The sequence below is a fragment of the Protomyctophum parallelum genome, assembly GCF_964188405.1.
Source record: "Protomyctophum parallelum genome assembly, chromosome: 17".
NCBI classification, from domain to species: Eukaryota; Metazoa; Chordata; class Actinopteri; order Myctophiformes; family Myctophidae; genus Protomyctophum; species Protomyctophum parallelum.
The window spans coordinates 14,603,909-14,629,212 of record NC_139719.1 but is presented as its reverse complement, the minus strand read 5'-3'; the positions used below and the strand labels follow the sequence as shown (position 1 = coordinate 14,629,212).

General features: G+C 42.9%; 3 protein-coding genes across 6 annotated transcripts in view; all 3 read left to right on the top strand.

The window, feature by feature from the left end:
• The window catches only part of LOC310874153 (carbohydrate sulfotransferase 3-like), a 305,274-nt gene extending 299,483 nt beyond the window's left edge, over positions 1-5,791 (top strand). The window contains exon 5 of the transcript XR_014570537.1: positions 5,780-5,791. The gene's annotated coding sequence lies outside the window, so the exon portion shown is untranslated. The remainder of the gene's footprint in view (positions 1-5,779) is intronic.
• Positions 1-17,426, top strand: part of sec31b (SEC31 homolog B, COPII coat complex component) — a 31,758-nt gene extending 14,332 nt beyond the window's left edge. For 2 of the 4 annotated variants that reach the window (XM_083786839.1, XM_083786837.1), the window contains exons 19-27: positions 2,970-3,113; positions 3,538-3,736; positions 4,150-4,551; positions 5,734-5,772; positions 7,260-7,321; positions 9,245-9,376; positions 10,884-11,003; positions 11,674-11,745; positions 14,243-17,426. In XM_083786839.1, the coding sequence (XP_083642965.1) occupies positions 2,970-3,113; positions 3,538-3,736; positions 4,150-4,551; positions 5,734-5,772; positions 7,260-7,321; positions 9,245-9,376; positions 10,884-11,003; positions 11,674-11,745; positions 14,243-14,422 (1,350 nt within the window). In that variant the 3' untranslated portion in view covers positions 14,423-17,426. The remainder of the gene's footprint in view (positions 1-2,969; positions 3,114-3,537; positions 3,737-4,149; positions 4,552-5,733; positions 5,773-7,259; positions 7,322-9,244; positions 9,377-10,883; positions 11,004-11,673; positions 11,746-14,242) is intronic. The other 2 variants (XM_083786838.1, XM_083786840.1) reach the window with 2 other exon arrangements.
• ascc1 (activating signal cointegrator 1 complex subunit 1) overlaps positions 1-25,304 on the top strand; it is a 122,795-nt gene that overhangs the window by 25,665 nt on the left and 71,826 nt on the right. The window lies entirely within an intron of this gene.

Below are 25,304 nucleotides of genomic sequence, written 5' to 3'. Positions count from 1 at the left end.
GGACACTTTGACACTAACTCATGGGGAAGCCCCGGGATCGAACTGGGAACGTCACGGTTCCCATCCGGCTGCTCTAGCGGCCACTCTACCCTGCCGCCCCCTTTAAATATATGTATATATAAATAAATAAAATGTTCTCTCACGATCAAGCTCTCTAATGTCTGTACATTATATTAGGGAAGGCATGGGTGATCAACAAGTCGCCGATACTAGTATTTCTATTATGTATCAAGTTTATCAACTTATTTCCCTTGTACAAATACTCTAAATCTCTGAATCATGAATTGTTTGTAACTTTGGTTACAAACAATTATATATAATTATCATATACTTATATATACAAGTTATCTACCCGTCGCAATGCACAGCGCTTTGGGCTTGTACATCTGTGTTTTTCCCGCAGTTTAGTTGAATTATATCGATTCACAACTTTAGGACCACTACTACTATTCGGTGATATTTTTCGGCTTATTTGAGCCGAAACCGAATAGGCCGAAAATACATCTTTAGCCATTTTCGGCCGAATATTTTCTGTGCCGAATTTTCGGTGCATCCCTACAAAAAAGTAATTGTTGGTGGTGTACTACTCCTTTTTTCCGCCTCCTTTCTTTCTATCTCTCCCTCCCTCTCTGCCCCTCTCTCTCTCTCTCTCTCACACACACTGTGTGTCACACACACACACACACACACACAGCGGCCAGTTTCGAATTTGAAATGGTGCCAACGGTCAAGTGGTGGTCTTTTTTGAGTGAATGGCTCTCAAAATAAGATGCTTTTCTGTTCAAATACATTATGGCATGTGCGGGAACGGAGCCAGCCAAGTAGATTGCACCAGATGGCGGAGAATGCGTTAAGGTTTCACGATCAGCCCTATGTCTGAGATGAGCTGTTCAGAGATGGACAGACAGACGCAACTGCATGGCTTCTGTGTGGATCTCTGCTGTCATGGTGATGATGTCATATTGATGATGTCATAGTGATGATGTCATAGTGTAGGAAATGGCAAAAGAAAATGGACGGCCTGCGCAAATCTGCATTTGCAGGCTTGCACTGCAACAGTTTATGTTGTGTGTGATGTCAGACCTCCTGGTCAGCCTGCATAACATGTGAGTTGTCTTTAGACTTTCACTTAATTTCAGTGTGAAGTCTGTTTTTTCCTGAAGGGGTTCCTTGAGACACAGCCTGAGTGAGTGAAGAGGGATAGAGTGAAATAGTATAAGACTATTGTCCAACCCCAAACTAGGAACCCACAACTCATTCTCATAAGTCCATTTATAGCTGCATTTCATGATGGAAGGAAGGAGTGAGCCCCAATACTTCCAGACTCGGGTCTCCTTCTTTGAGTGTCCATATGCCTGTGGCTCCACCTTCCTCCGTGAACCCATGAAGAGGAGCCACAACGACATCTACTGCCAAACACGGATGAATGAACAGATCCCTTCAGCAGCCTGTCGGCAAATGAACTGGTCTGTAACCAGCCAGAAACAAAGAGACACAGATGAACCAAAATCTAACAGTCATCAAGAGTTTACCAAGAATGTAGCTCTGGCGGGAGAAGTAATTTTATGTAAAACAGGCCCCTCCATCTAACTTTGGAAGCGGATTACAGCCAAACGATATGGACAAAATTCTGCCTGTGGTGTTTTAATCGGATAGGTCCAGAGATCATGTGTACCAATTTGTGTGAGATTTGCACAAAAGCTGTAGGTGGAAGAGCCAAAAGTGTGTTTTGAAGGAAAGTGAAAATGGCGGGAAAGCTATGCCGACGCAAATGGGCATGGCCTATATGGGGAGATGGGTTATGACCTAACTCTGGAAATGTGAAGTGGGCTGTTGAGTCCACCATGAGGCCACCAGATTTAATTATTCATTACATTAATTTTAATTATTATTTTGAACCTGAAGTGTTGTAATTGTAGCTCCGACGGTTTCTGAGGGAAAAATACTAGTTTTTGCATTTTCCCATGTAAGTCGATGGGAAGTTTTAATGCACTACAAAATGTATTATTAATCAATAATTTGTTCATTTGAAAAAAGGGCTTCATTAAGACCTCCGTAATATTATGGTCAATGCCTGTGTGAAAAGTGGGAGAGATTGGTGCAGCCAGTGAGGAGCTACGGCAGTGTTTCAGACAGACAGACAGACAGACATTGAGTGAATTATTGCGAACGCACTGAGCACTAACTATGAGACCCTGCAGATCATGTCTGTCTGTCTGTGTGTGTGTGTGTGTGTGTGTGTGTGTGTGTGTCTGTCCCGCTGTTACACTACCCGCCCGCCACCAGAGGGCGCAGCTGTATCACACAAAACACACGCACGCACGCACACACACACACACACACAACTTAACTTAAAAAAACTTAACTTAAAATGAAAAAGAAAAAACTTAACTTTAAAAAACTTTAAAAACACTTAACTTAAAAAAACTTAACTTAAAAATAAAATCTTAAAAAAACACAAAAAACGTAACTTAAAAAAACCCCTTTAAAAACACTTAACTTCAAAAAAATAGGAGTATGAATCGGCCCTTAGCCATACATTAAGTTTTTGTAAACTGCATTCTGACTCTCTCGATGGCCCGATATGGAGCCTTATGTGCTATTGTCAGACTGTCTCAGACACCTGAAACATTTGCCCAAGTTACCAGTCCATATGATGCCAGTGTGAGGCAGGTGTACTGGAGAGCTACTGCTTCCACCCTGCTGTACAGTGAAACACCCTGCAGCTTATTAAATTCTCACCACAACAGTTGAAAGTGGTTGAAAAAATTTGAGTGCGCTCCGTTTATTTGTTTTTATGAGACGAGAGAGGATAAACATTGGCATAGAGCAGGAGAGGTGAGAAAAGACAATGAGATTGAATCGATTGTGACGTACTGTATACATTTATTGACCAAATATGTTGTTTTTAATACAGGTTGGTGCTACAATTGAGGCATTTAGTGTGTACTGCATGTGTGTGTCTCCAGCCAGGGATCATGATGCTGAAAGACAGGCTGTTCCATGCTCAGGGAGGGGTAGGTGTGGGACAGCGGCCCGCCGTCCACGACAAAGTGGACTTGTCTCCTGCCCAGCCCTCTCCTGCTGCCCAGCCAGCTGCACACAAAGCCATGGTATTACATTCTCTGTGTGATACACACACACACACACACACAATTATTTTTATTCACAATTATGTAATTTGTGAATCCAGTCTTGAATATGAATGTAATCTACCGGTACACAACCTTGGCAGTGTTCTAATGCAGTGGTTCTCAAAGTGGGATACGGGGACCCCCAGGGGTCCTTGAGGGGATTCCAGGGGGTCCCCAGCGAAAATTCTGTATATTATCCTGTAGTGTACATTATCGTCTATTTGTGAAAATAAATAAATGTGAAAACATTTGAAAGATTTTAAAAACATTAAACATGGCACAACATATTTTCAGGCCAAACACACATTGATTTGGGGGTCCCTGATACGAAAAAGGTTTGAACCACTGTTCTAATGGACGTCGGATGATTGAAAATGATTAAGCCTCAACCCTTGCACCACAGGGTCAGTACCAGCCTGCTCCTCCTGCCCAGATGGCTCCTGTTGGGCAACCTCCCCCAATGCCCTCCGTGTTCACTCCACAAGCTGCTCCTGCCAACACCGGGCCCGGCCTGCCTCCTTCCTCCACCGTCCTCCCCCCTAGCGCGCCACGCCCTGCCTTACGGCCTCCCTACCCGCCCCAACATCCCGCTGCTGCTTCAGGTCTGCCATGGTCCATTCTAGGGCTGCAACTATCCATTTATCTTCTTAGATATTATTCTCTCTATTTATTTTTCCTCATAATTGAATAATTGAGAACGATGTTTAAAAGTGTATGTATATGTAGGCCTATATTATTAACGTGAGAAAGTTTGAATAGATTTTTCATAATAGACCAAATCGATTAGTCCAATTTACCACCAATTAAACCCTATTTTATATTTTGTCACACAACAGTGTCACGCAAAAAGTAGCCGATCAAAGCAACGCGTTGTGAGCTTGTAGATCAGTTATTTGAGACTTAAAAATATATTTATTTTATTCAAATCAATTGTTTTTTATTATCAGTTCGATTAACTGTTGTGCTCTGTCTGTTCACTAGCTGAGAGTCTTGTTTGGTCCTCTCTCATCATCAGGCATCACTCAACAGCCATTCCATCCCCAGCCGCTCATGGGTGGACCCCCGGCCTTCCCCGCGCCAGGTCCTTCTATGCCAGCCACTACCTTCTCAGGAGGACCCCCGCCGCCGCCTCATGTGGGGGCCCCCGTTGGCCTTCCCCCCATGCCCAGCCCTGGGGTGCCGCCGACGGCAGGCTTCATACCCTCCACGTCCTTGCCGTCGGGCCCCATCATGCCTCCCTCCCAGCCCGGAGGCCACGTGCCCATGTACTCTGGGCCAGCCCACAGCCACGGCCCCGCGCCGCCTTCCATGGCACCCAGTCCGTACCCGTCCCTCGGCCCGGGATACCCGCAGGGCGGGCCCGGAGCTCCCGCTGCCAATCCCTACCCTGCTCCCGCTGCCCTTCCACCTCCCACAGGTACAGTAGACGACACAGCCAGTCATCACCACACACCATTTAATGTTTAGCAGTGTCACTGGTAGCCATAGCCACTTAAAGAGTGCAGTGTCACTGGTAGCCATAGCTACTTACAGAGTGCAGTGTCACTGGTCGCCATAGCCACTTACAGAGTGCAGTGTCACTGGTAGCCATAGCCACTTACAGAGTGCAGTGTCACTGGTAGCCATAGCCACTTACAGAGTGCAGTGTCACTGGTAGCCATAGCCACTTACAGAGTGCAGTGTCACTGGTAGCCATAGCCACTTACAGAGTGCAGTGTCACTGGTAGCCATAGCCACTTACAGAGTGCAGTGTCACTGGTAGCCATAGCCACTTACAGAGTGCAGTGTCACTGGTAGCCATAGCCACTTACAGAGTGCAGTGTCACTGGTCGCCATAGCCACTTACAGAGTGCAGTGTCACTGGTCGCCATAGCCACTTACAGAGTGCAGTGTCACTGGTCGCCATAGCCACTTACAGAGTGCAGTGTCACTGGTAGCCATAGCCACTTACAGAGTGCGGTGTCACTGGTAGCCATAGCCACTTACAGAGTGCGGTGTCACTGGTAGCCATAGCCACTTACAGAGTGCGGTGTCACTGGTAGCCATAGCCACTTACAGAGTGCGGTGTCACTGGTAGCCATAGCCACTTACAGAGTGCAGTGTCACTGGTAGCCATAGCCACTTACAGAGTGCGGTGTCACTGGTAGCCATAGCCACTTACAGAGTGCAGTGTCACTGGTAGCCATAGCCACTTACAGAGTGCAGTGTCACTGGTAGCCATAGCCACTTACAGAGTGCAGTGTCACTGGTAGCCATAGCCACTTACAGAGTGCAGTGTCACTGGTAGCCATAGCCACTTACAGAGTGCAGTGTCACTGGTAGCCATAGCCACTTACAGAGTGCAGTGTCACTGGTAGCCATAGCCACTTACAGAGTGCAGTGTCCGTGGAAACTAACGGCACTCACGGTCTGTGAAACAAAAACGGTTGAGTGCTACAAACTGTACAAAGTGACTAGAAACAAGCAACATTCATTCAATTTTGCCACATACATTGCACAGAGCAAAGCTCTACCTTAACCATGTTATGGACGGAGCATGTTGTCGGTGGATAATATTATAATCACTCCTGTTGAGATGTCCTATTCATTTGGCTTTCAGGATACTTTCCTTGGCTGAGTTCCCATTGTGACGATCAAGGTGACAGGGCTAAGGGCCGTCCACACCAAGAATGTTAACTGTAACATCCACAATGACGAACCCATTACGTTCTGTCATTTGATAAATATGATCACGTTCAGTGATCATTTATCAAATCACTCTGAAACTAATCCCAACGATATCATTTACCAGTGCTGTTGTCGTTATGCTTGTTATCTGGACTCTACCATCCACATGAGTTCAAACAATTTCGTAGAGCTATTATTTATAGTTATTGTTCTCGGTGTGGATAGCCATTTAGGGTGCCTGATATATGACATGAGAGTGTAATTGGTAGTGTTTGCTTTTGCAGATACATGCTACTATTCTTAAAGACTTAAGAATAGATATAATATAAACTAAAGCAAGCTGTTGTGCATACTGTAGGTTAGCCCATGGTTCACCTAATGAATTTTCCACACCGTCTCGTGGACACATTTGTAGATGACGACATACAGAATTTACATTATACACTAGGCTTAGCCAATAACCCAACTAATGAAAATAACCAGTTTTTATTTTATTATTTATTAAATATTTAACATTGCAATTATCTTAGATGCCGCTTGGCCATTTGCCGTAATCTCTTTGTTATTTCTGTTGCGGTGGCACTCGATTAACGGCCAGAAATCGTACAACAACATAATATATATATTTTCCGCTTATTTTAAAATGCTTTTTTCCATTATTCACTAATCTTGGTTACGTGTTTGATAAAGGCTCATCTTTGGCTGCTTGGGTATTTGATTGGAGGAGGAACCGATTTTATTGAATGTGAATAAATGCACACTGACTGTTGATCTAACACTGTGTGTTCTGTTACAGCAGCTCTATTGGTCTAATACTGTGTGTTCTGTTACAGCAGCTCTATTGATCTAATACTGTGTGTTCTGTTACAGCAGCTCTATTGATCTAACACTGTGTGTTCTGTTACAGCAGCTCTATTGATCTAACACTGTGTGTTCTGTTACAGCAGCTCTATTGATCTAACACTGTGTGTTCTGTTACAGCAGCTCTATTGGTCTAATACTGTGTGTTCTGTTACAGCAGCTCTATTGATCTAATACTGTGTGTTCTGTTACAGCAGCTCTATTGATCTAACACTGTGTGTTCTGTTACAGCAGCTCTATTGATCTAACACTGTGTGTTCTGTTACAGCAGCTCTATTGATCTAACACTGTGTTCTGTTACAGCAGCTCTATTGATCTAACACTGTGTGTTCTGTTACAGCAGCTCTATTGATCTAACACTGTGTTCTGTTACAGCAGCTCTATTGATCTAACACTGTGTGTTCTGTTACAGCAGCTCTATTGATCTAACACTGTGTGTTCTGTTACAGCAGCTCTATTGATCTAACACTGTGCTCTCTGTTACAGCAGCTCTATTGATCTAACACTGTGTGTTCTGTTACAGCAGCTCTATTGATCTAACACTGTGTGTTCTGTTACAGCAGCTCTATTGATCTAACACTGTGTGTTCTGTTACAGCAGCTCTAGACGGATGGAATGATCCACCGGCGGTGGTGCGAGGTGGACAAAGGAAAAAGAAGGTACCTTTGTGCTTATTTCCCCCCCCAATTTAGTTGTTATGCCAATTTACCCATTATTAAGACCTGAGGCCGATTCTACAAATGCCTTCTAAATCAGTAGTTTTCAACTTCCCCCGAAAATGTTCAAAAATAGCAGATGTACAAGCTCACTTCGTACCTTGTATATCTGCCAATTTTGAATAGATTATAGCTCATGCAATTACCGTATGTAAAATAACACGGATGCTTTCCCAATTTTATTGGGGTTAATTCCACCCCGCACACACTTTTGTGTGTTTGTCACTGCTGTTGTATCCTACCGACTCACCTGCCAGTGAGGAGCCCCCACCGGGAGGACGTAGGAGAGCCTTCGTTCTACTCCTCCCGTCCAACACTCCCTGCTGTCAGGTGCCGCTCCGGACCGTAGGATTACTTGTGTGCAGTCATGGCACCGTTCCCTGCTTAGATTCCCTCCTCCGAACATGGGCCAATCGTGTTCGTATAAATGCTCGAACCCGCAACTTTTGTTCTTATTGATGGTAGAATAGACTGCACCTGCCTCTTGTCTGTCGAGACGCATTGGAAGAATAGGGTCAGATGCAGAACACTAATGCTTTATTCATACTCCATCGTACAGTTGCGTCGCCTGCCGAATATGGCCAATCTGCAGCTCGCAATCCAGCTCACGTTGTGTGAGCTTGTAGATCGGTTATTTTAGACACGCAACGCTGTTGTACGATGACAAATCAGGCTTCAGAAGTTCCCACATTGCCGGGGTTCTCCAAGGGATTGGGTTCTAGGCTATCAGTTCTTCATTATGCTACAAACATTTTAATTTGAAATTTTGAAAAAAGTGTCACTACTGATATATTTGGTCTCATCTCATAGTCCAGAATTTCAGTAAATAAACATGCATATTGATCAAATATGTGCAGTCGCATCGTTTAATTGTGTATTTACAAGTTCCTAGAAGAGACAATATCGAGATATATGGAATATTTGTATTTTCAGTCCACAAATATCATGATAACACTTTGAATTCACATTGACCAGCTCTAGGTTCTCCTATGTGACAAACTGACAAAGGGGGAATGGAGAACCCAGGACAGTGGTAGTAAGTGTGCTGTAATAAGTGCTTAAGCTGTGCACTGTTGGTGATAACCCCAAGAACTTCGCATGGACTTTGAATTAACAGCGTGACATTGTTGCATGTTGCCTAGTACTGATTATCAGATCTTGATATCAGTAACCCCTTTAATATTATTGGTATTAACAGGATAATCTTGAGAGTGTTTACTGTTTCGTGTAGATCTAATGCAGGGATCGGATCGGCAACCTTTTTTTATATGAAGTGCCAAGTTCTCATTTACTTGATGGTCAGTGTGCCATATCAACATTTAGTTTGAAATATTTTCTTTCACACCTGGATGTGTGATCATTTAGACACCGATCTTTCAGACTCCCTCCCCAGTCAGAGTTAGGCGTTTGAATAAATTTAGAATTTAGTGCAGGATGCAATTTGTATGGGATAACCTTTTTGAATATTTAATTTTACAATAAAAAACTCTCACACAGTGAACACCATCCCCTGTGCCGATGTTGGCACCCGTGCCTAACCCTTAGATTAGATTCTAATGAATATAAATGAGTAACTGAGATAAGAGTTGCAAGAGTTAAATTTTGTTTTATCAAAAGGTTTTATGAGATGCTATGAACAAGGTCAATGCTGCAGCATACTTCTTAGACAGTGATGGAAGAAGTACTCTCATTCTAAAAGTAAAAGTATCAATACGACAATATAGAAAAAAAGACAGAAAAGGGTCTTGTTTTGAAGTATGCTGCCAGCTTCAGTGTCGCTTCCACACTGCTCACTATCTGAGTGTGTCGACCACTAGCATGTTTTCTAAACCCTGCTCTGCTGGTTGGGCTGTCTTCTGTGTGCAGGTCCCTGATAACTACACTCCACCTGCACCCATCACCGCCCCTGTGATGGGCTTCCCAGTGGAGGCCCCTCAGGCACCTCATGACCACATGGCCCAGGTCCCTCCAGGAGCGCCCCAGGAGCCCAGTGTACAGGTCGGTGTCCATTAGCATCTGTTTCTATAGGTTGTATCTTTGGCATCTGTTGCTATATTGTAATAGAAGAAGAGGTAAAGACCTATGTTGAATGCTCTCCAAGTGTGTTGTTTACAAGTCCCAGAATATTACACTAACCTTTTTGTGTGTCGTCGTCCCCCCCCCCCTACTTGATCATAACTACAGTCACACAAAAGCATCAAAATATCTCATAGTTTCACTGTGCAGATACTGTTAGACGGATGTTGGGTAAATTGCTCTGGATTAACCCATTTTGACCTGAGATCAGATTCTAAAAATGTCTTCTACATCATGACAGTTTTCTGAAAAAGCTATGTTTCTATGTCAGTCATTCTTCGATTTTACAAAAATAGCAGACCTACAAGCTCGTAGCACGCCACTCGGTGGCTCGCTATGAGCTTGTAGATCTGCTATTTTTCAATAGTTAAATTATAGGGCGTCTGCTAAATGCCTAAATTGTGATTTGTAGAGTTGTTCCGATACCAATACCAGTATCGGGGGGGGGGGGGCATATCACATGATATGCCATTTACACTTTACAGGCATAATTATTTTGTATTTTGAACGCTTCGGTTGATGTTACACTAATGTTTTATTATACCCTTTCTGTACTACCGTATTTACATTTTTGTGCTAACTTGTAGCTGCACTGAATTTGTATTTATTCCTAGATCAGTGGTTCTCAAACTTTTAAATTTTACAGGCCGAGAGGAAAGAGGTCCCGCACACTGTCTTCACTTATAGAGCAGCAGTTTATTCAGCTGAGTGACAACGTTTCAGTCTAATGACCTTCATCACGTATCCCGGATACCTGGTGAAGGTCGTTAGAGCGAAATGTTGTCACTCAGCTGAATAAACTGCTGCTCTAAATGTGAAGACGTTGTGCGGGACCTCTTTTCTCTCATTATTCGCATTTCTTTGCTGGCTCCGACGCACCTGTCCTTGTAGGACTTTTCTCTACTAATTTCAAGGACTCCCACAACGCTGAGAGTGGACGAATGGAACCAAATGGCCATGTGTACACTCTCTGCGTTACAGAGCTGTAAGGGTCCATTATTTAGAACCCGCTCAAGGAACCCAGAGAGTCCCTGGACCCCACTTTGAAAGCCACTGTCCTGGATTATTTTTAACCCATTTTGGGCGGGAACCCCTTTTGGTGTTAGCATTATGTTATGCTTTAGCTATTTAAAAATAGCAGATCTACAAGCTCATAGCGGGCCACCGAGTGGCGCGCTACGAGCTTGTAGGTCTGCTATTTTTGAAAAATCGAACGACTGACATAGAAACATAGCTTTTTCAGAAAACTGTCAGGATTTCTAAGACAATTTTAGAATCTCAGGTTAAATGACACACTAGTATCAGATCGGTACTCGGTATTGACCGATGCGCAAGTTATGGGTTATCGGAATCTGTATCGGGAAGGAAGAAATGGTATCTATGGGTACATCTCCAGTGATTTTTGTGGGGTGTATATTTGTTCCCTCAGCAACTCCAGCAGATGCCAGCAGAGAGGGTGGAGCAGCGGGAGATCCCTGCTGAGCACATGGTTCTCAGAAGTACCTTCGACAGCCTGGTGCAGCGCTGCCAGCTAGCAGCAGGAGACCCAGTAAGTCACTCACACTGGTGTCGTTCATGGGACCATCATCGTTATCATTGTCGATCGTGATTTAAAATATAAATAATGGTAATGGTATCGCTGACATTAAAATTTGTTGAGCTGCAATTTCAGCACCACTTACACCCTCCATACTTCAATTAAACGGACCTGGAAAGAGCGCATTTGGTACGCTCTTTTCACTCTACACAAATCGCCAAAAATAGCGGACCTGCAAGCTTCGTGAGCTTGTAGATCAGCTATTTTTGGAGTCCCCACACACCAGAATATGGATGCTGGACGTTCAAGTGGTTAACAAAAGTGTAATTTAACTATTTAAGCAAAAGGTGATTATCGATATAATATTGTTAATTGCAATAGTTTTTTCCACAATAATCTGATGTGTAATTTTCATATCGTCCCATCTCCATGTTAAATATTTTGTTGCTGTCAGCCAGAAACATCGTATCTTCACATTCAAACTTTTTTTTATTTATTTTTTAGGCTACATTTACTTACTTGATAACTACAGTGTCACACAAAAGCATCAAAAGTAGCAGATTAGCAAGCTCTCGTTTTTTTATCCATAAAAGTATGTTTTGGACCTGACAGACAGGTGGAATTAGTTTTTATGAAGTTAATATGAGATTATTAAAAATATATATCTTTTTTTGCATTGCAGCAAACGAAAAGGAAACTTGATGATGCAGCCAAGCGCCTGGGATACCTATACGACAAGCTGAGAGAGCAGTCGGTAAGGAATGATCAACAAATTGAATAGTATTAGTCGGTCAAGTCCCTTCAGATGGCGTAACCGTCTGGGCACCCGACTGGTAATACAGTCGCAGTGTGCCGCGGGTTCGACTCCCGAGCCCGACACGGCCTTTACTGCATGTCTTCCCCCATCTCTCTCCCGTTTCCTGTCAGCCTACTGTCTGTCCCTTCAAAAAAACAATAAAAGGCGTAAGCCTTCAGATGAGGCAGGTATTGATCAACTTCTGTTTTTTTACAGCAAAGGCGCAACTTTCTGTTGTTCAGTCTCTGATTCTCGAGTATCACAATTCACAAGCCACTCTCTAAACCAGTGGTTCTCAACCTGTGGGTCAGGACCCCCAATGAGGTCCCCAGATGACAGTGAAGTGACAATTTAAGACCTTTTTAACCCATTCAGGCCTAAGGCCGATTCTAAAAACGCCTCTAAATCCTGACCTAAGGTTTCTGAAAAACTTCAAATATTGATATAGCAGAATCAAAATTTTTACATTTTTGAATACTGTACATACTGTACAGAACCCAAATATGGGTTCCCGGCCTGAGGGGGTAAGGTACAAATAGGGAACCCCGCCCAGAATGGGTTAATCCCTCAAAAAAGAGATAAAAGAAAAAGACCATTACTGAATAAAAGTAATCAACAAACTACTATAAAAACTGGTCAATCCATCCATCCATCTTCAACCGCTTATCCGTAGTTGGGTCGCGGGGGCAACAGCTCCCCCAGAGAGCTCCAGACTTCCCTCTCCAGGGCAACATTAGTGACTTCCTCCTGGGGGATCCCGAGACGTTCCAAGGCCAGTGAGTCGATGTGTTTCCTCCAACTGCGCCTTGGTCTGCCCCAGGGTCTCCTCCCAATGGGACGTGCCTCGAGGACGTCCCTAGGGAGACGCCCGAGAGGCATCCTAACCAGGTGCCCGACACTCCTTTCCAGGCGAAGAAGCAGCGACTCTACTCCGAGTCTCTCTCGTGTGACTGAACTTCTCACCCTATCTCTAAGGAAGATGCCAGCCGCCACCCGTCGAAGAAAACTCATTTCGGCCGCTTGTATTCGCGACCTTATTCTTTTGGTTATGACCCACACTTCATGACCATAGGTGAGAGTAGGAACGAAGATTGCTCGGTAGACTGGTCAAAACTGGTAAAACGTTGGCCAAATTGTCAAATAATGTAAGAAAGTGGCAACAATTGTGAAAATAGCAGATCTACAAGCTCACAACCTTGCGAGGCACTGTGAGCTAGCGTCCCCAGTTCAAATAAGATTATGTTGGGGTTTGGGCCTTGCTGAAAATGTGTGGAAATAGTTTGGAGATACAAATAAATGGTAAATGGTGGATTTATATAGCGTCTTTATCCAAGGCGCTTTAAAGAGATTGTGCATTACAATCACCCATTCCCATACACCGATGCCGAAGGAAACCATGCAAGGCACCAACCTGCTCATCGGGAGCAATTAGGGGTTCAGAGTCTTGCTCAAGGACACTTTGACACTAACTCTGGGGGAGCCCGTGTTCGAACTGGGAACCTTGCTCTACCCCTGAGCCACTGCATTTCTGTACCAATGCAGACTTCAGTTTTGTCCTTCATAGTGAGAATCAATACTGGTTTTCTAAGCAGTGTAGGTTTTGTTAGCCTAGTTTTTCTCCATCGTTTCAGAAACTCAGTTGAATTTACTTTCCCCCAGACTTATTAGTAGGCGGTCATCTCATATTGTCTGCCAACGCAATACTACTTGAGTATTATATCTAGCAATCACTTTGTATTGAATTAATAGACCAGACAACTTCCCAGTTGAAACCTCATACTGTATCATATGTCCAAAAGTTAAAACAGTTACTTTTCAGGATGAAAATTAAAAAAATAGATACCTTTGTTGTTTTTGTATGATACTGTAGTATGATCCAGTAGGGTGTTAATTCACAAAATAAATAAACACAAAAGTTGAAAATATGTAGATTATGTTTCTGCCCAACAGCGACAATATATGTTGTGATACTGATGATTGTGTTGTTGTAGTTTACTTTATATTTCCAAATAGTAGCCCTGCTGTAAATTGCTGCCCGGTTACTTTTCAACGCCCACGGTCTGATACCATTTTGTGTGTGAAATGCCCCGTCCAAATAAACTCCCATATCCGTACAACCGTCGGGGCTATTTATTGCAGGGGGGAGGGGTATTATTTGCTGTTTCTTCAGCCTAATTTGGGTCCGCCCGGGCTATTATTTGATGTGTCTTCAGCCTAAGTGGAACTGTAACAAAAAAATGGCCTGTGCAAAAATAAATAAAAGCCTGCTGCAAATAGGTGCAAATGGGTCCTTTTTAAACGCCCGGGGTCCCAATAGATTTAGCATATTAAACGTCCTTGCTACTATTAAAAAATATACGGTACTCTGAATTCAGCTGCCTCTTGTGGTAGAAAAAAAAGCACTGCCATGTGCCTATAATAAATAAAATGCCATGCCATATCTTCCCTCTGTTAGCTCTCACAGCACATCCTGGGTGGGCTCCACGAGATCGGCCGATGTGTGGCCAGCCAGAGCTACCAGCGCGGCCTGGAGATCCACACCCAGGTGGTCAGCAGCAGCAACTTCAGCGAGATCTCCGCCTTCATGCCCATCCTCAAAGTAGTCATGACCATCGCCAACAAGCTGGGCGTCTAAAGGTTCTCAAAACTTTTCCTTGTCAAGGAGGACCCCCAAATTTATTTGGCCGTGGCCAAAAAAGGTTTTATGCCAGGGATCCCCAGGAGAGTTAAAAATGTTCGCTTTAAAAATATGTATATTCAAAGATTTGCACAAATCTTCACGTTTTTTTTTTCTTCCAAAATTTGCTTTAGTCTCACGCTATGAGCTTGTATATCTGCTATCGTTGAATAGCCAAAATATAAAATAATGGTTAAAGTGGTTGAAATTATTGTGACTGCTGGGGGTCCCTGGCAGACCCCACTTTGAGAACCACTTGTCGCACGACCACATTGCTCATCGGAAAAGGGGGCGATCCACAAGCTAGCCACATCGCGACGCATGTGCGTGCTTTTAGCTCTACCGTTTTCGGCGAGCGACGCCACCGTGAGAGCGAGTAAAAGATTCAGCACAACCCCGCAAGATAAAACACAACCAAACTTCAGTGTTATCGATCCTATTGTTGTTATATGAAATTATTTATTTCTTTTTGAGCCAACGATGACATGTGCTTTGATAGTAATTACCATTAATATAAAAGGTTGTTGTATTCCTTCATGTAACCTTCTCCTTTTCTAAGGAATCTGCAGCTTGGGTGAGTTTGGTATTTTCTGAGAGAACGTTACTGTGGTAGTTAGTGTACAATGAGGTGAATGTGGTAGGCAATAGGGTTGGGACTCGGAAACCGGTTATTTTTCAGACCTGCTTCCGAGATTGAAGAACTGGAATCCGTTCCATTGTATTTGGAACCGTTTTTTTTTTATCACACTCTCAGAGCTGGTTATGTGGACAGTGGACTTGACGTCTGCTATGCAATTACAATACTGGTGGTTCTCAAAGTTTTAATATCACTCTGAGGCCCCTTTTCCACCGGTTGGGAACTGGTTCAGTTCTTTTTGGTTCTTAGTCCATGAACCAGAGCTCCAAAATTTGAACGTTAATTATGAGTTGAGTATGCAAAACCATACCTATATTAAATTGTTTATAGGGTCAAATAAGTAAATTAATATGTGATAACCCTTCCACAGGAGTAGCCTTTTCACATTTATCACACATTTTGTAATTTCCAGGTACAAAAAGGTAAAAATGTAATTAATAGTTATCACCATGAAACTTCCCCAGTTGATTACTTACACGAAGATGATTTATTGTATTACAAATTATCATATATTACTTTACTTATATTGATCATATAAACGATTTAATATAGGTATGGTTTTGCACACTCAATTCATAATTAACGTAGCTCTGGCTCATGGACTAAGAACCAAAAATAACTAAACCGGTTCCCAATTTGTGGAAAAGGGGCCTCTGAGAGTTTCAGTCCTGTAAAGGTCCATTTGGAATCGAACGGTTAAGGAGTCATTAAGGAACCGGAATAGTTAAAAGCCTAATGGTTCCCAACCCTAGTATGCAAGTTGTTGTGATCCTGTGTAATTATGAGAGTGTGAGATATAAAAGTGACTAGAACCAAGGCTTTGGTTGTGCAGGTGGCCACGCAATACACTGTATACAAAATTACACAAATTATGGTCCTCCCACTTTAGCTGTAGTTGATAAATAAAAATGAAAATATAGCACTGCTGCAATTGCGTGAGACTAGCCGCTACTTCCAAAGTAAAAAGAAAAACGTGGGAAATACATATTTGGCTGCACTTTATGTCATCTATGATGGGACTCCTCCAACATCGCTTTGCTGAAGATTAATTATGTCACCGCACGCCAGATTTCAGGACATGTCAATGAAAAAAACTTAAAAATGCATACTGTATAGCTTAAATGTTTTTGTCTATTTAATTGTGCCATTGGGGATTCCAGGCCAAAGCACTGCAACAGAATGTAATTCAATGATGATTATCATTCAATGTAAAGATTTTATTCTTTCAGAAATTAGTTCAACCCAATTAACAGAGCTGGTGGCTTGTGTGATTGTTTTTTCCTCTGTTCGCTGTACACGTCTTAAGTGTGTAAGCATCTGTTGTTTTTGAGGGCCCTCCCTCCTATGTCCAGCTTTGAGGGTTTGTATAAACACAAACATTGTCCCAACGCATACATTGAATGCCCAGCTTTGAGAGTTTGTGCAAACACACATTGAATGGCATTGACAATGAATGGCCAGCTGTGAGTGTTTGGCCGGAATGAGGTGATGTATGATGATGTACGAAGATAAGAGCTCCCCTCACTTCACACAGGTGTGATTTTTGTTATTCTGACTCAAGTGTGTGCAAGTATCTGCCTTCCCATTGTTAAACTATCCCGGTCTATAGCCCACATACCCCCTCTCTGCTGAACCCTTTTAAATCTTCTTGTTTTAGTTTAGATTAAGATAGCACAACTATAAACAACTCAAGTGTCCAATTGTGGTTACAATTTGAGGAAAAGTGTGCTATCTATGCTGAAGTTTTGTGAGTAGTATTCTTTAAGTCGATGGACATAAGCAGGTGAATGTCTGTATAAGCATAATATGGCAGCAGAAGGCATTGAAGTGCCGAGTCAGTGTTCATTTTGGTTGCACAGATATTTATACAATCCATGTTGCTTTGTTATTTTTCTGTATCTTTTTTTCCAATAAATTTTAATTTAAAAGAACTAAGACCTGTTTCACAAGTTGGGCTTGCAATTCATACGATTAGTAATGCTAATGCTTATAAGATTGTATTGCATGTAAACACAAACATAGCCTAGAGATGTAGGGATCAGCTCTGATGTCACCCGAATCCGCGTGTGCAGATAAAGAATCCACCCGCCAACCACACAATTTACAATTTAGGCACTTCTAGCAGACACTCTTTAGAGCACCTTACAGAAATGCCAGATCGGAATAAGAAGAGTTTTAGCATGAACTCTTGTCTGTAAACAAGGTTGAGATAACAATGTAGTGTGCATCAAGAAGGAAGACATTTGTAACTAGAAAATTGCAATTCTGGGAAATTGCAAGTTTAGTACATATTATGAAGATCATGTATGAGGATGATGTATTGACCCACATTACATCACAGGGGGGCAGAATAATAAATACCTTTTGTGACTTTTGTGTAAACCTTTTGTGATTAAACCTAATTATTTACTGACTTACTCCTTGCTCCTAAATCATGTAACTTAGGCCAAAAGAAATGACTATTTTGTCCTAAGTCACTCTTGAGATGACCTGGCCTAGGATCATCATGATACTTTTCAACTAGGACTTTGGCGATTTACCAGAGGCCATTTATAGTTTAAGGAATTGACAATGGTGTGGTTGCCCTAATAAGGATATCAGGTACTGAACGGAGAACCTAGCATGTGTCTAAATCTCATTCTTAAAATTTGTAGTTAAGAAAAAATCACGAGTAACAAAAACAAACAAAAGAACTAGTGACCAATAGTATATTTGCATAGTAAACTAGCATCTATGGGACAAAGGCAACAATGGATTGTGCTGGGGGCTGCGGTGCAGTCGGAACAGGTGGGTGTTCAGACAGTATGGTAGAAGTTCTGGCTGTTCTTGTATCATGCCTTTGATTTCCTTGTACACCAACACCAGTGTTTTGTACTGGGTGCAGCCCACGGGGCAGTGGTGGCTCAGGGGTAGAGTGGCTGGATGGTAACCGCAAGGTTGCCAGTTCGAACCCGGGCTCAAGGAATTGTCCTTGAGCAAGACTCTGAACCCCTAATGTGATGATTGGCCTTGCATGGTTTCCGTCGCCATCGGTGTATGAATGTGTGTGTGAATGGGTGAATGTAATGCACAATCTATGTAAAGCGCCTTGGATAAAGGCACTATATAAATGCACCATTTACCATTTACCCATGCAGGCAGTAACCAGAGGCCAATGAAGGGAACGAAAAAGTGGGGGAGACGTGAACGTTCTGGGAGGCTGAAGACTGTCATGCTTCAGCATTCTGGGTAATTTGAAGGTGCTTAACCCATTTTGACCTGAGATCAGATTCTAAAAATGTCTTCTACATCCTGACAGTTTTCTGAAAAAGCTATGTTTCTATGTCAGTGGTTCTTCGATTTTTCAAAAATAGCAGACCTACAAGCTCGTAGCGTGCCACTCGGTGGCGCGCTATGAGCTTGTAGGTCTGCTGTTTTTCAAAAGCTAAAGCATAACACAATGTTAACACCAAAAGGGGTTCCCGCCAAAAAAGCCAGGAGATGACTGAGACCTGGATAATGAGCCGCTGGGCAGACTTGGGGGAGGAAGGATCTGATGATTGTTTGCATGTTGTCATATTCCATCCTCCTGACTGGCTATGATTGGCTTCCATTGCGGGAAGCCAATGAGTGTCCTCTAAACAACGCCGAGGCAGAAGCAAATTTAACTTCCACACAGGGTTCACAACGAATGCTACAAATGTCACTATTGCAGAAACTTTTATTTCCCGGGAAACCAAATTAGGCATAAATGCTCTCGTGTGTCATTAATGACCGTCAAACAGGGTTTTCATTCTCCGTTTACCATTTGCCTGTAATTCCTTCGTTAAAAAAAATCACACTTGTGTTTGTGTGCTTTCATCACAATGTCAATAACATGACATCACGGACATTTCGTGCTCAAAGAGACATTCCGTGCTCAAACGGACAGACAGACATACACACAAACAAAGCTGTGCATTGGAGTGGCTGCACCACTCAAACATTGCATATATCCTAAATGCAAAATCAACCAATCTCCAAATTGGAAAAGCTTGTTGACAGGCCTCTATAGAGCCCACCTCCAAGAGTGCTTTTACCTCTCAGGCCTGTTCCGTTACACTCCTCTGAACTAAACAAACACTGGGGATGTGATGTGAACTCTAGATGTGTCTGTCTGGAAAAGCCATTAACGTCGACTCACTTTATGGTCCAATCTGTTGCCTCATCATGTCCGAATTGAAGAGTCAGCTGCACAAACTACAGCATTATGATATATGGATTATATATACTAGTCCATACCAATCTCTCTCCCTCTCTGTCTCTCTGTCTTCCACTTACTATATAAGGGGTGTGGCACACCTGTTATGCAATGCTCAGCCAATCGCAATTCAGAATGGCACACCTTCCAGCCAATCACAGAGTGCAATACGTGCAGCCGTCCTTAAATTTCGTCCTCAAATAGTGAGGACAATTACTAAACGTATTAGTTCATAAAGATGGCATATTCTTGGTGAGATTGGTGAGCCCTTAAACTTATTTTATTTTCTGCCAGACTTCTTAATTATGGCATGATGATTGTACTACTATTAGCAATGTAGATGTTCTTCCTCACAAGGACCTTAATGACGTTCTCCGTTTGTGTCATCAAAGACTCCAGGTGCTCCTTGGGGTCCCCTCTAGGCATGTTACTCTTGATACCAGCGAAGCCCTTGTACTGATCGTGCAGCGTTTCAATGTTATATTTGGCGCCCGGGGCCGAGAGGCCCTTGTACTGATCATGCAGCTTCTCACAGGTCTTCTTCAGGGAATTAAGGATGAGCTGCTTCTGCACGTCAGGCAGCAGCTCCATGTCTTCCTGCATTATGCGTTCTTTAATATAATTGTCATAGTTCTCCTGATGTTTATTGATCTCGTCCTTGCACTCCTGCAGGTACCTGGGGGTCTCTCTGCACTGTTTTGTGGTGATTGTCTTCGGGTCGGGTATCATGACGAGGGGGTTGGATATGTAGATGGGCTTACTCTCTAAGAGATTGATGATGTTCTCCAGTTGTTTCATTGCAGACTCCAGGCAGTCCTTGTGGCGTCTCTTCGATGGTGTTTCTATGTGAAACGGTAGGCTCTGGTACTGTTGAAGCTGCTCGTCAAAGTTCCCCTTCAGGCTCTCAACAATGGTCCGTCCCTCCACCTCAGACTGGCTCCTCATGGCTTCCCGATTCAACTTGTCTTGTACATAGTCATCATAATCCTTCTGATCTCTCCATTCTTGGTTACGCTGCAGCAGGTAATCAGGGGTCTCTCCATAGTCCTTCTTCTTGATGTACTTGTTTCCCGAGGGCTCGTGGAGATGCCGTTCTCCCCTCCTCGTGTCCTGCTGTGGTTTCGTAACTTCCGGATTCATGTGCTCATACCTGTCATGTTCCTGCTGAGCTCTGCAGCCTTCCTTGCGTTGCTTCAAGTACTCGGGGGTCTCTCCATAGTCCTTCTTCCTGCTGTATATGGGGAGAAGTCCCGAGGACTTGAGGGGGTGTCGCTCCCCCTTCCTCGTGTCTACATAGGTAGCATAGGACGGCGGTAGCTTTCTCGGTACCGATCTTATATTCTCAATGATGTTTGACTTCACATAGTCCTTGTCACATTTCGTAGGCCTCCTCGGTACTGATGTTATGATGTCAATGATAGACTCCCTTTTAGGAAAGGCCATACCTGGGTTAAAGAAATGTTCTTGACTTTAGAATATTCCTGTCGTTATTTAACATTCTGTGTTGCGTGAGAGTGAAATCAGCTGTTATAAAGATCATTAAAGATATAGCATGACGTCACCAGCAATGCCCATTGCCTCAACCTCAGGACGTTCCAAATGAAATGGACCCTTACGGGTCTGTAACTCAGAGAGTGCAGGTGGAACCCAATTTATTTCTTTTTAATTTAACCTTTAATTAACCAGTAAAAACCACAGTTAGACCAATGGACCACATATGGGTTCCACGTGTTCCAATGTGCTGAAGGCTAGGTTCAGAAACTCCTTCCAAACACACACCCGTCATGGCTGTCCAGAAGTCCATACTTTGGACAATGGTTTGGGTTACGTCTGACGTGCTTACGTCATGCCCACGCTATAGGCCTCTATATAACCACGTCCAGCACCCACACAAATTCAGAATCATAGTAGAGAAGAAAATACCCCTTTTAGCAGAGTACCACTATATATTAGTGTTAAAGCCAATAGGGGTGAACATGGAGAGTGAATTGAAAACCCTCCGGGCAGAGAACGATGCGCTCAAACAGGAGTTGACGATCGCCAAGGAAGAGTTATGCGCCCTCAAAGAGAAGATGCAGATGCAAGAAAGCCTTCACGAGGACCTGCAGAACCTCATGAATTGGGAGCCTGGCCCAGAGTTGACCGAGCCTGATGACTACGAGATTTAATGAGGACAGGATTATATAGAACGCCAACACTTTGCAGAACCTCGTGAGTCCTGGGAGCAGGAACACAAAGGACAGGGTAATTCAGCAAAGCATTGACCTCTGACCCAATTTCTTTATCGGTCATATAACCCTGTCTTTTTTCTTTTATTTACTACTAGTGGGCTCGATCTCTTGGGAGAGGCCATTTATTGTCACTTGTTTTTTTATCAGTTTATTTTATTTTATTTTATATTACATTTATTTAGTATTATATTAGACGATAGAATGTACAGAGACAGGAAAACGGGGGCCGACAGGAAAACGAGGGACCCCAGATCATATGGTATGTGCTCTACCAGGTGAGCTACTGTATTTCCCTCCAGATCATATGGTATGGAGTTTGGGTAGAGGATCGGTGAGGGTTTAGTTTAATGTTTTTATCATTTAACACATTTTATTTGCGTGTGGGATTATTTGTTGGCACTTTTTGTGTTGTGTATTTATGGGTTTTTTTGTCTGCACGCACACTTTTTAACCACTCGAACCCCAGCATTCCTATTCCTTTTCCCATAACCCAAAATAGCTGATCAATGCACGTGTTGTGAGCTTGTAGATCAGCTATTTTTGTCGAAGAGATGTAGTGTGTACGGTAGAGGGGAAAAGGTGTAGCGATTACAGTTGCTACTTGGTTTAAGTGGTTAATCGGAAATCTATTACCATATTACCTTCAACATAGGGTCTGGGAGTGAGACCCTTGGGGGTAGCACTGCAAAATTTCAAAGAATTGGAGGAATGATTCTAATTTGTTCCATGAACGTATTTATTGTCTTTAGTCTGTAGTTGCTGAACATTACTACATTCAAAACGTGACAACCAGAGCCAAAGTTCTACTGACACTGTGGCTATAAACAAAAGCGTGCAAAGTGCAAGCAAAACAAAGTGCTTGACTTAAACTTCTCATAAAGTCTCTCTTGTAGCAAATAAAAAATCACACTTGTGTGAAGTGAGGTGCACTCTTATTATATCATCGTATGTCATCATGATGTAACATGTAGATTTGCTCAGACACATGACGTAAATTCTCCATTCACTGTCAATGGGAATGTAATGTTTGTGTAAGATGAAAATCTACACTATAGCTGAATATAGGAGGGGCTAGCGCCCATCAAAAAAATCTACAGAAAACTGTTTTGATTTTATGTCGTTTCATAAAATAGTAGTAGTAGTAGTAGTAGTAGTGGTGTTCTGTATGCCAAACTACAATCAACTGTGGTTGGGTATAACATTATATTAAATAACATTAAAGTGAAAAAGATGTGTTGGCTCGCTTCTGAGATAAATCTAAATCAGAACCTGGCAATAGAATTCCCATAGTACCACCAGTGATGGAAGGAGAGGTAAAAGTGTTCTGTTACAAGTAAAGTCTGGTATTCCAAATTTCACATGAGTAAAAGTACAGAAGTATTGGCTTCAAAATAAAGTATCCAAAGTATAGGGCTGAAAGTGGTTAGGTTTTGATTTGTAATCAAAATCTAGTAATTGATGTAAAAATGTTTGTAGTGTGGTAAAATTGTAGCGTGGCGTAGAAGTAATAATGAATATTGGAAATACTCCAGTAAAGTAATAGTTACTTTCCACCACCCAAAAACTTTTAATTTGACAATTTACAGTCAGCAAATTAATTTACAGTCAGCAACCATTCAAAATGTACCGTAAGTGGTGGAATGCCTAGTGTGGAGGAAATCAAATAAAGACCTTGAAGAAAGTTCAATTTCAGGAAAGTAAAAAACACTGTTGGCCCCAAAAACATTGAGAAATTGGCCTAATTCTAATAAAAGGCTACAGCCATGCCTGCAGCATCTGTGTGTGTACAGTAGGTGGCAGCAATAGGCCACGAAGCTATCATACAGTGCGGAAAGATTATATTATTTATATTATGTTCAACTTAAGAGTGGTTCTCAGCCTTAAAGGCTGACCCCACACAATAATCATCATATTTTTAACTGTGGAGTGGGGATCGACCCCCACCCTGACTTGGAAGTAACTGAAGGCAAATTTACATTTAGTCTGATCAGTTCCACACATATAAATATTGTGAAAATAGCAGATCTACAAGCTCACAAAGCCTTGTGAGCGTTAGGTTAATTTGCATATAATTCTTAACATTATCACTTCGTCTGATCAGCTGGGGGGTCTCCCCGCAAATTATGTGGGGACCCCTGGGGGTCCCAACCGACCCACAGGCTGATCGAGAACCACTCTGGTCCATAGCTCTAATGCCGAATGCAACGGCAGCAAGAGCAGTATGGACCAGAGCTAGATCTGTCCAGACTCGTCCGTCTTTGACTTTTTTGACTCTGAATGAACTTTTGGATTGGCCTCGGTGGATCATCAGTTAACACCCACGTCTGATTGGCTGTGTTGAATCAGACGCTGTAGCGGTGATAGTGGTGATAGATAGGCTACATGACATGTTGTACATGACATGTTGTACATGGCGTGAACTTATTTCGGGTTTGTCCTGTAGTAACCTCGTGGGCCGTGGGCGTGGCTGCCAGGGCTGGTGATGATGTAACCACCTAACTAACACCTCACCACGCATCATACGAGCGATGAGTCAACTGCCTTTTACACCGAGTGGTTCTCAGCCTGTGGGTTGGGACCCCCAGGGGTCCCCACATAATTTGGTGGGGAGACCCCTTCCCCCCCAGCTGATCAGTGAAGATAATGTAAAGTCTTACTAAAGAAACAAGAAAGGGAAATAAAAGCAAAGAAAAATGCCATTTATACTGCATCAAAGGTAATCCACAAACTATTAAAACAACAGTTCAAACATTGGCCAAATTATATGCAAAGTCTGCAATCTTTACAATTTACAATTTACAATTTAGGCATTTAGCTGACGCTCTTAATCCAGAGCGATTTACATTAAGCAGGAACAAAAAGCATGGGAATACATCACAAAAAAAAGCATTTATCATGAAACATTTTGATGCGTAAGATAAGAAAGTAACAGTGGAATATCTATATTATGAGACTATAAATATAAACTATATATCTATACTACTATGCTATACATATGTACTATGGCGGGCTATGACTATATACAATGCATTTATAGTGCTGTCTACATAACATGCTATAAGTCTATCAAATGCTATCTAAGTCTACTGAAATGCTATCTAAGGGGGTAGGATAAGTGCTATGGGCCATGATGGAGTCTGAAAAGGTGGGTTTTCAGACTACGGCGGAAGATTGGGAGTGATGCTGCAGTTCTGACTGCAATGGGAAGTGCATTCCACAGTTTTGGAGCCAGAAGGGAGAAGAGTTTGGGACTTGTGGAGCGTTGTCCCGGCGTTTTTAGTGAGGGTACTTCCAGCTTCCCTGCGTTGGCTGATCTGAGTGCACGGGAGGGTTTGTAGGGTTCAATCATACAAGATATGGGGGAGCCATACCTTTGGTTGCTTTGAAGGCCAGCATCAGAGTTTTGTATTCTGTGCGGGCAGCGACCGGGAGCCAGTGGAGGGAGCGGAGCAGGGGGGAGACTGTGAGAATGTGAGAATTTTGGCTGGTTGAAGACCAAGCGAGCTGCGGCATTTTGGATCAGCTGGAGAGGCTTAAGTGCACATGCTGGTAGGCCAGTAAGGAGGGAGTTACAATAGTCGAGTTTTGACAAGACTGTTGTCTGGATTAGGAGCTGGGCTGATTCCTGGGTGAGGAACGGTCTAATTCATCGTATGTATGTTCGTCTTTCTTGATAGGCCTATTGTTGCCGTCGGGAGGAATTAGATAACCACCTTACACCTCAAACTGTCTGCTAAACCAACCCGGTCTGAG